The sequence below is a fragment of the Impatiens glandulifera genome, chromosome 1 (genome assembly GCF_907164915.1).
Source record: "Impatiens glandulifera chromosome 1, dImpGla2.1, whole genome shotgun sequence".
Lineage (NCBI taxonomy): Eukaryota > Viridiplantae > Streptophyta > Magnoliopsida > Ericales > Balsaminaceae > Impatiens > Impatiens glandulifera.
In genome coordinates, this window is record NC_061862.1 from 36,985,070 (window position 1) to 36,995,446 (window position 10,377).

A 10,377-nucleotide genomic window follows, 5' to 3' on the forward strand; every position below is an offset into this window, starting at 1 on the left:
GAAGAAACAGCTAACGATAGTTCTTCATCGTCGACTGATTATTCGCTAACCGATCAAATAATGGCCGGAAAGAAGTAATAAGATAATGATCCATTGACGATTCGGAACTCAGACATCATAAGGGCTATAATCTGTACTACGATATTCAATGGTACAAATTACATTGGATGGAGCAATGGTATCAGGTTAGCTCTTGAAGCAAAATCAAAACTAGGATTTATTGATGGTACACTAGTTGTTCCAAAAGATGCGGACAGGGGCGGAGCCAGGATGAAAAATTACCTAGGGCTGACTCCAATTTTTTCGCAAACCAAATCCTCAGTACCTCAGATTTAACTTTCTATGCTCCTCTATTTTTTCCTGTAATTGATACAATAAATTAATTAATTCAAACATATAAAATAAAAGATGCATGAACATTTACTTTATGAAATTATGAAACAAAACAGTACATTCAAAACATTTAGCATACACATTATTGAAGTTGTGCCCTTCTATTCTTCTTAAAATAAAATTCCTTAATTATTGTATCATTAACAATGTTTTTAGACAGCTTCTGTTCAATATAGATGAACATAGAATCTGTTAAAAAGTCTTCTTCCATCTTGTTACGAAGAGTTGTTTTCACGAGCTTCATAGCTGAAAATGCTCATTTCGTTGTTGTTGTAGAAACGGGAAGAGTTAAAACAAGACAAATCAACCTGCCAATTAAATGAATATATTAGTATAAGTAAACAATATAGCTATATTTCATAAATTATAACAAATGATAAAACTACCTATCAATCAAATTGTAGGTTTTTGACTTATTTGTCTCAACTAATCTTCGACATAATTCTGAAATAGTTGATAAATTCTGAAGTTTTTCATTGACAGGCATGTCAAGCTCATAGTGAGCCAATTGTGTTTTCAAGTGCTGCAAATCTTGTGCATCAAAATCAAGATGGTAGAATTTATGTTGATAGATGTGATCAATATTAAGAAGTTTAAAGTTGTCTTTAGGTTCCAAAGCACCACTGAGCTTAAGAAGTTCGACTGCCTCGTCATTGAATCTATGAGCTCTTCAATTTTAAAATCTATTGCAGCAACAAATAAATCAAATTGATAGTGGTGCTTAACTATAATCGAATCCTTTTGTTGACAAGAACGACTTCTACTAGATTTGTAACGAGCTTCCATCTGAGGTATCTCAATGTCATACTTTTCACAAACTTCTTTCACGTCCTGAGTAAAATATCAAACCCTTGCTCTCTCAAAGTATGAAGCAAAATTTTAGTATTTGATACATGGTTCATTGCATTTAAAATATCTAGAGATCTCTCTTGCAATGCTCGACAAAGTAGATTTGTTAATCCCATTATCTTTTGCAATAAGTGTAGAATGAATATGAAATCAAAAGACTTCATCACAATCAACAAACCACTAGCTTCGCCACGAATGGAGTTAGAAGACCCCTCATCCACCATATTTTCTAACACAGTAATCACAGAGCCATACATATCAACCATGCTACAAAGTGAGTCAAAATTAGAACTCCAACGAGTCTTTTTTAGCCGTAATAAATTTCTAAACTGATTACATCCTCTATCGGTATCACGCTCACCAATAGCTACCATATGTGCAATTTCATTTCTTTGAGCAGAATGTAACTTGGCATGACGTTTAAGAGATGCATTAATAAGATTACATATGGAATTCAGTTTCGAAAAGAATAACCAAATAGATACCTCTTTTTTGGCAGCCGCAATTAATGCTAGTTGAAGTCGATGAGCAAAACAATTTACATAATATGCACGTGAACAATCTTTCAAAAAAATAGCCTGTAATCCATTCCAAGAGCCACACATATTTCTAGCACCATCGTATCCTTGTCCCCTCATGTTAGGGATATGCAAGTCACAACGACCAATAGCATCAGATAATTCTTTCTTAAGTGTTGCAGTGGTTGTATCGGCCACATTTACAATGGAAAAGAATCGTTCTCGTAAAAACCCATCAATATCCACAAATCTTAACATAGTAGCCATCTACTCCTTGTTAGATGCGTCTCTTGCTTCGTCAACTAAAATGCAGAATTTGGCATCCCCGATTTCCTAGCGAATCTTTATTCTCACTTGGTTAGCATTAACATTCAATACATCTTTCTGAATATCTGGAGAAGTATACTTTGCATTCTTTGGAGTTTGTTTTAAGATAGTGTTTCCAATACTCTCATTCAATTTTCCCATAAATTTTATCATCTCGATAAAATTTCCACGATTATTAGAAGATGGAGACTCATCATGCCCTCTCAATGAACACGCTTGTAAAGTGAGTCACTGAATGCTTTTAATAGTTACTGTAAGCCGTAATCTGTTCTTTTGTTTTTCATCTGAAGACTATGCATTTAGTACTTTGTCAATATGACAAGGGATATTCATTAGATTATCAAGATATTCAACTACACTATTATGTGGTAAAATATTACATCTTATATGCATAACAAAAGTGCATCTATCCCCATCATTAATTCGCTTCCAATATTTGAATCCATCTTTTGTAAATACAGGTTTTCGGGGTTGCTTATGTTCAAACAAGAAACATGGGAAACAAAAAGCAACATCTTTCAAAGGAGAGTATTCTAACCAAGTAAATTTCTTAAACCAATGACTTTGAAACCGTCGATTTTGATTTCCAAATTTGGTCGGCGGGTACTCATCCTTAATAGGTTGATATGACCCCATCTTGATATAAGCTCGTCTAATTTCATCCTTTTGATTAAAAGAATATTTTCACATCGGAATATGTATTGTTGGATCAGGTTCAAGAGACCTTCCATCAACATCAATTCTAGGAGATTTGTTAGGTTCTTGAGCAGGGACATTTGAGATATGGATAGTTGATTGATTACCCCCTTGACTTGTACATGACTGATCTTTTGGTTTAAAAAATGAGTTAATAGTTTTTCCTTGAGCTTGCATAGTTGATAGTTCCATTATAACCCTAAAAGAATTAAATAAAACACACATAATATAATGGTTATTTTGTTATTCTTTGAGGACTGTTAATGGAATTCGGACACAGTCACACACTCACACTCACACTGTCACAACTCACACATAAACTGTTATTGATTCATAGGATAAACTAATTAAGAAATAAAATTTATAGAAAGGGGTGAAGAATGAACCAAACCGAGAGCAAGTTGATGGAAGAAGATGACCGGAGGCCAGAGCGAAGAAAACCACTGGAAATCTGGAATTGAACCAACAAGTTGGAGGGTTATTGAAACATCAATCGCACGGCACGAACAACAAATTGAGGTTTTGTGAGGTTTCAGTCTTTCCCCTTTTCAATTTTCAATTGATAAATTTTGTCCAATTTATTCACTTAATTTGTCCCGTTTTTTTAAATTTAGGTGGGGCTGGAGCCCACCTTAGCCCAAGCGTGGCTCCGCCCCTGGATGCGGAAGATTTTGATAAATGGAGAAAGATGTATTTCTTGGTAAAATCTTAGATTCTAAATACAGTCACAAACGAAATTAAGGCAAATTATTCTTCAACCACAATAGCAAAAGATCTATGGATAGACATCAAAGAAAGAACCAAGAGAGCAATGGACCACAATTATTTCAGATTCAAAGGGCTATAAGCAACCTCAAACAAGGTACACTTAGTCTTGAAAAATATTTTTCTAAATTGAAAAAGTTATGGAATGAGTTGTTAGTACTAGAACCATTGCCTTCTTATGACTGTGTTCCAAGAACAAATTGTTATTGTAAAATGACCAAATTAGTGATACAACTTAATACAGCCAATAAACTTACTCAATTCTTAATGGGATTAAACGAGTATTACGATAATGTTAGAAAACAAATATTACTAATGGATCATAAATCTAGCATAGATAGGGAATATGTGATACTGTAGAATATAGAAAAACAGAGAGAAGTATAATCTTTGATTAATGATGAGATTGAAAATTTTGCTATGACAATGAAAGATAATTCTGAATAGCAAAAATGAGATTAAGTAGAAAAAATCACAAGAAATAGAGGAGGTAATAACAAGACATACAAAACTACAAAAAGGAGGTTCTTCTTTATATTGCAAACATATCAGAACAAAAGGTCATGTACAAGAGGGTTGTTTTAAAATCATAGGTTATCTTTGATAAAATAAAGAAAGAAATGCTAGGGTTTTTTATTAGCAAAACGTGAACTAAACTGAATGTAATGAAAGAGTTTATATAATTAGTGATTACAATAGACTGAAATACCCTTAAGTGCTAATAGACTAAATTACCTTTAAGTGCTAATAAAAATAATAAAACTAATATATCTAACATCCCCTCTCAAACTCACGATACAACAACAATATGCATTGAGAGTTTGTCAACAATCTGCAAGGAGGAAGGAACGAATGGCAAAGTGATGGTGTGAGTCTGTAGATGACGACGAGTGACATGACAATCAATATCGATATGTTTGGTTCGCTCATGAAAGATAGAATTCCGTGTAATCTGGATAGCACTTTGATTATCGCAATGTAGTGGAGTAGGATGAGAAAGAAAAATACACATATCAGTAAGTAATCTGTGTAACCAAACAATTTTACAGGTAGTCGAGGCCATGGCACGATACTCAGCTTCTCTAGAAGACCGATATATGACATCTAGTTTCTTTCTCTTCCATGAAATAAGCGAATCACTGAGGAAAATACAATATCCAGTGGTCGACTTGTGGTCCGTAGGATCACCAGTCCAATCCGCATCAGAGTAGGCACGCAACTATAATGAAGACGTGGAAGGAAACATGAGACTATAAAATTGAGTGCCCCGAAGATACTTGAGAATATGAAGAACAGCAGCCCAATGAACTGTAGTGGGGGCAGTGACAAACTGACTAACCACATGAACTACATGCACAATGTCTGGGCGAGTTACAATAAGATAAACCAAGCTGCCAACAATAGTATGATAAAGACCATAATCCTCCAAAGGAGTGCCATCGGACGGAGAGTATCTAACATTGGTCTTAAGGGGTGTATTAACAATTCGGTTGTCGGTTAGTCGAGCACGTTCAAACAAATCAACAATGTACTTAGATTGTAATAAGAGATAACCTTTTGGAGAATAAGCTACCTCAATTCCCAAAAAATTATGTTACATGCCCAAATCTTTCATAGCGAGTGAGTGTGCTAACTCAAACTTCAATGATTCAATACTATCATGATCATCACATGTAATAATCATATCATCAACATACAAGGATAGAAGAATGCGTCCTACTATTGTACACTTGATAAATAAAGCCGAATCATGGTGACTAAGAAAAAAGCCAAGCGAAGTGATCACCATAGAGAATTTTTCAAACTAGGCACGTGGTGCTTGTTTGAGACCATGAAGAGCTTTGTGAAGCCTGCAAACTTCACCTAGTTCATGAGGAACACCCGGGGGAGGCATCATATAAACCTCTTCATGAAGATCATCATTCAAGAAAGCATTCTTCACATCCATTTGATCGATTTTCCATTGGCAAACCGAAATAACAACAATCAAAGTGCGAACAGTTGTCATTTTCACAACAAGAGAAAATGTTTCCTCATAATCCATGCCATATTTTTTTAGAATATCCTTTAGCAACAAGTCGAGCCTTGTATCGCTCAATGGAACCATCTGGTTTTGTTTTAATCTTATAGACCCAACGAGAGCCAATGGCATGTTTTCTAGACGGTAGTGACACCAAATCCCATGTATGAGTCTGATGTAAATCAATAAGTTTCTCAGTCATAGCTGTCTGCTAAAGGGGATCGTGAACTGCCTCCTTATACGATGAAGTCTCAGAAAACGATGAACATAAGTGACAAAGGAAGAAAATGAAGTAGAATAATAGGAGTACTTAAAATCAGGAAGTTTAGTAGACTTACGAATGCGAGTGGAGTGACGGGGATGAGGATTCGCAATCTCATCCGGTAATTGGATGGTCGTAGGAGCAGTGACATGCGAAGTGGATGTATCGTGAATCAAAGTATCGTGAACTAAAGTATCAGATATATACTCATCAGGCTCAGTGTCAAAGGGATCAATACGAACTAGATCTGTTTGGGTCATATGATTAAAACTAGCAGGAATAGAGAAGAATGACATGTGCTCTAAAAACACAATATGACGTGAAACATACAATTTTTGACTAACTGGATCAAAACAATGATACCCCTTTTGACCAACACCATAACCCAGAAAGACACATAAGGAAGACCGAGGAGACAACTTATTACGTTCAACATGTGGTCGAAGGACAAAACAAACACAACCGAAAACACGCAACGAGGAATAATCAAGTGAATGACCATATATTTTTTCAAAAGGGGATAAACCTGAATTATGAGATATTGGTATTCTATTGATTACATGAGCAGCGGTAAGAACTGCTTCCCACCAAAACACACTAGGAACCTCGACTGATAGCATAAAAGAACGAGATGTTTCAACAAGATGACGATGTTTTCTTTCAGCCACACCATTTTTTGTTAGTACATGAGGTTTGGTGAATTGTACAATCAGAGGCGAGTAGCTGAGAGAAATCATTAGAAGTGTATTCACCTCTCAAATCACACCTAAAACATTTAATGACTGAAGAATGTTGGGTTCTCACAAGAGCTCAAAAATTGGTGACTATAGTAAGAAATTCAGACTTGCGTTTCATTAGATAAACCCAAGTATAATAAGTGAAGTCATCAACAAACAAAACATAATATCGAGAACCTCCTTTAGAAAAAAATAGGAGAAGGTCCCCACACATCAGAATGCACGAGATCAAATGGAGTAGTGGAAAAAGAAACACTTTTATAAAAAAGGCAATGCTGAAAATTTAGCCAATTTGCAACCACTACAATTAGAAATGTCATGACTTTCTAAACTACTCAAAGCTCTAGTAGACACTAAAAAATTTAAACGAGATCCAAAAAATGACTCAAACGAGAATTCCAACAATAAAATTCCAAAGATGAACTATTCAAACGAAATGATGATAAGTCAATGCTAAAGGCAGCAACATCTAATACTTTGAGTTCATCTAAAACATAAAGTCCTCATTTCTTACGGCCTGTCCCAATCACCTTTTGTGATTGTGGGTCCTTAACACAACAATTGGAAGAAGTAAACAAAACGGTGAGACCAGAATTACACAATTGACTAACAGATACAAGGTTTAAATAAGGATGGAGAATATGGTAGACATTTGGGAGAGAAAAACAAGATATATGTATAGAACCAATTCCTTCCAATGGCACTGGAGTACCATCGGCAGTCATGACGGAAGATGGTGGAACAGAATTGAATGACACAAATGAGTTAATATTATTATACATATGATTAGATGCGCCTGAATCTAATATCCATAAGGAAGACAATTTATCTGAATTAGCAGACGATGGCAAACATTTATGAAAGGAGGCAGACATGACATGTGGCTGTGAGGGGAGGCACTACTTAAACTGCTCAAACTTCTCTAACATATATGGATCCATGGTTGGAGTAGTAATTGTATTACCAATATCAGACGAGTACAAATCTCCAACGACAACCCAAATATAGCAACACAAATATTAGCAAAACTATGTAAGGACCTGGTTTAACCAACCCAAAATCAGAAACAACAAATATTGCACGACACAACACGATGCAGCACGAATATAAATCTCCAACAATAACTCAAATACAACAACACAAATATGGCACGAAATGACACGATGCGACACGAAACGACACGATGCGACATGACGCGGCACGACGCAACACGAATACAAATACCAAAAATAACAATACAAATACAATAACACATATATGGCATGACGCGACACGACGCGGCACAAATGCAAATTTCCAAACAAAATCAGCTTGAGCAAAAGGATGCGAAAACAAAAAATATCATTGACGATTGCAGACTCAAACACCAAATTCAAGTCGGAAGATGTAGATTGAATGATTTAGGTTGAACAAAGAGAATCCATAAATGGAGGCTCTGATACCATGATAAAATAAAGAGAGAAAGGCTAGGGTTTCTTATTAGCAAAACCTGACCTAAACTGAATATAATGAAAGAGTTTATATAGTTAGTAATTACAATAGACTGAAATACCATTAAGTGCTAATAGACTAAAATACCTTTAAGTGCTAATAAAGATAATAAAATTAATATATCTAACAATCTTGAATGGTGGAAAGGTAACTGTGATCTAAAAGTGAAAAATTATAATACCTCAACCAATATTATGAATGCTGCAAACACACCAATTGCTTACTTTGAAGAACAATCATAAGATTCATCATCCTCCACAAAGTTCAATAGTTCAAAAATTGCAACGGTTGTCAAAGAAGTAATAATAAAAAGATTGTTCAAAGAAAGAAAGGGCAAAGAGAAATATTATGAAGGTATATATCATTTTTTCATAACCTTATTAATGTATGTAGTTTAATGTGCGTAGTAGTTATAAGAATAAACCTTTAAGGATATTAGATAGTGGTGATATCTGTCATATTTGTTCAAACCCAAATATTATGACTGAAATTAAGAAAATTGATAACATACATTTGTTTTTACCCGATGGCACAGTTAAACAGGTTAAGTTAATAGAAAATGTTAGGTTTTCTGAAAAATTAAAATTGTATGATGTAATGCTTATTAAAGACTTTACATATAATTTAATTTTAGTGTCTAAACTTGCAAAAAGAAACAAAGTTAGTTGTCAATTCTCTTCTTCGGGTTGTTTATTGTAGGATGCTAAGGATAACTCTATCGTAGAGAAATGAGACTTTAGTCAAAACCTATACTTACTTGATACAGATTCAGTGAATATGTCTTTTAATTAATGTATTGATTACATGTTCTTTCATAGAAGATTAGGGCATCCTTCTGAAACAGCATTACAACATGCATTTGATTTGAATAAATATGACACATTTCATTTGTGATATCTGTCCAATTTCAAAAATGAAAATATTACATTTTAATTCTAGCATTTCTAAAACTGCTAAATGTTTTGAAATGATACACATAGATATTTGGGGTCCTTATAAAGAAATATCTCTTATTGATTGCTCATATATGTTTACAATAGTCGACGATTTCCAGTAGGTTTACATGGACTTGTATGATTAAAAATAAAGATACAACAAAGCATGTTTTAATCAATTTTCATGCCATGATTAATTAAGACACGATTTGAAACTTCAATCAAAATTATTATGTCTGATAATGGTAGTGAATTTTTAAATCATGAATTACAAAACTTTATTTTAAGCAAAATGAAATTCTTCATAAAAAAAATATTGTTCCTACACCCCCACAACAAAATGGAGTAGTAGAACGCAAACATCAACATTTATTTCAAGTGACACGAATTTTAATGAATCAATAAAAAATTCCTTTAATTTTTTGGTCATTTTCAATTCTTATGGCAACTCATGTTATAAATAGAACTCTTTCAAAAGTTTTAAACTGGGATAGTCCGTTTTACAAATGGTATAAAACAAAACATGATTTGGATAATCTTAAAGTTTTTGGGTGTTTGTGTTATGCTAAAAACAATGCACCTCATAACACAAAATTCGAACCTCGAGGTAAAAATGCATTTTTATTGGATACTCTTTAGGACAAAAAGGTTTTATTAGAGTATTTGACATTTTAAATGAAATCATTTTTTTCTCTAGAGATCTAATTCTTTTTATGAAAATAGGTTTCCATATCAAAAAAAACATGAACAAATAAACAAACAAAATATTTATGTAGATATAAATTACTTGTTTTCAGATTCTAATGATGATTCATCTTCTTTTGGCGTAAATGATACTAATATTTCTGATGATCAGTTAAACCAAAATGTTGAACAAAAATTTTCATTACAATCGAATTTTTTCCGAAACTCAACATCAAATTTTTCCAGAAACAGAACAAAGAAAAAGGAAGTTTAAAACTGTCCAATATGAATATGGCTTGAATGACTTAAAAATGTGTAAAAATAATTGAAAAAAGTGAAAGCATTATTATTTTATTTGTACAAATATTATAAATTATTAAGAAAATAAAAAGACTTAGGAAATAAAAAGACTTCTCATTCGTTTGTAAGAAAGTCTTAAATGACTAAAATAATGAGACACGATTCAAAGTTAGGTATGTATAATAAAAAATCGTCAAAATTAGTGCGTTTAACAATTTGACCGATTTTAAACACAACAAAGTATTATAATAATTCAATCAATTAAAATTAATCCATTCATTTTTATTTATCAAACCATAAACCTTCAAATAATGAACATCAAACCAGTGAAGGTTTTCATTGTCCAATGAGATTTGAACTCATTCCCACAGTAGAAGCTTTTGTTTTGTGATTTTGTTGA

General features: G+C 33.4%; 1 protein-coding gene across 1 annotated transcript; it reads right to left on the reverse strand.

Moving 5' to 3' along the window:
* Positions 1–1,217: 1,217 nt before the first annotated feature.
* LOC124924750 (zinc finger MYM-type protein 1-like) lies at positions 1,218–2,027 on the reverse strand. Its single transcript, XM_047464748.1, has one exon. It carries the CDS (start codon positions 2,025–2,027, stop codon positions 1,218–1,220), a length of 810 nt encoding a protein of 269 aa, XP_047320704.1.
* Between the last annotated feature and the right edge of the window lie 8,350 nt (positions 2,028–10,377).

Bases quoted from the DNA above. Each gene is read 5' to 3' on its own strand.
- LOC124924750 (XM_047464748.1), bottom strand. From the start codon at position 2,027: ATGGCTACTATGTTAAGATTTGTGGATATTGATGGGTTTTTACGAGAA.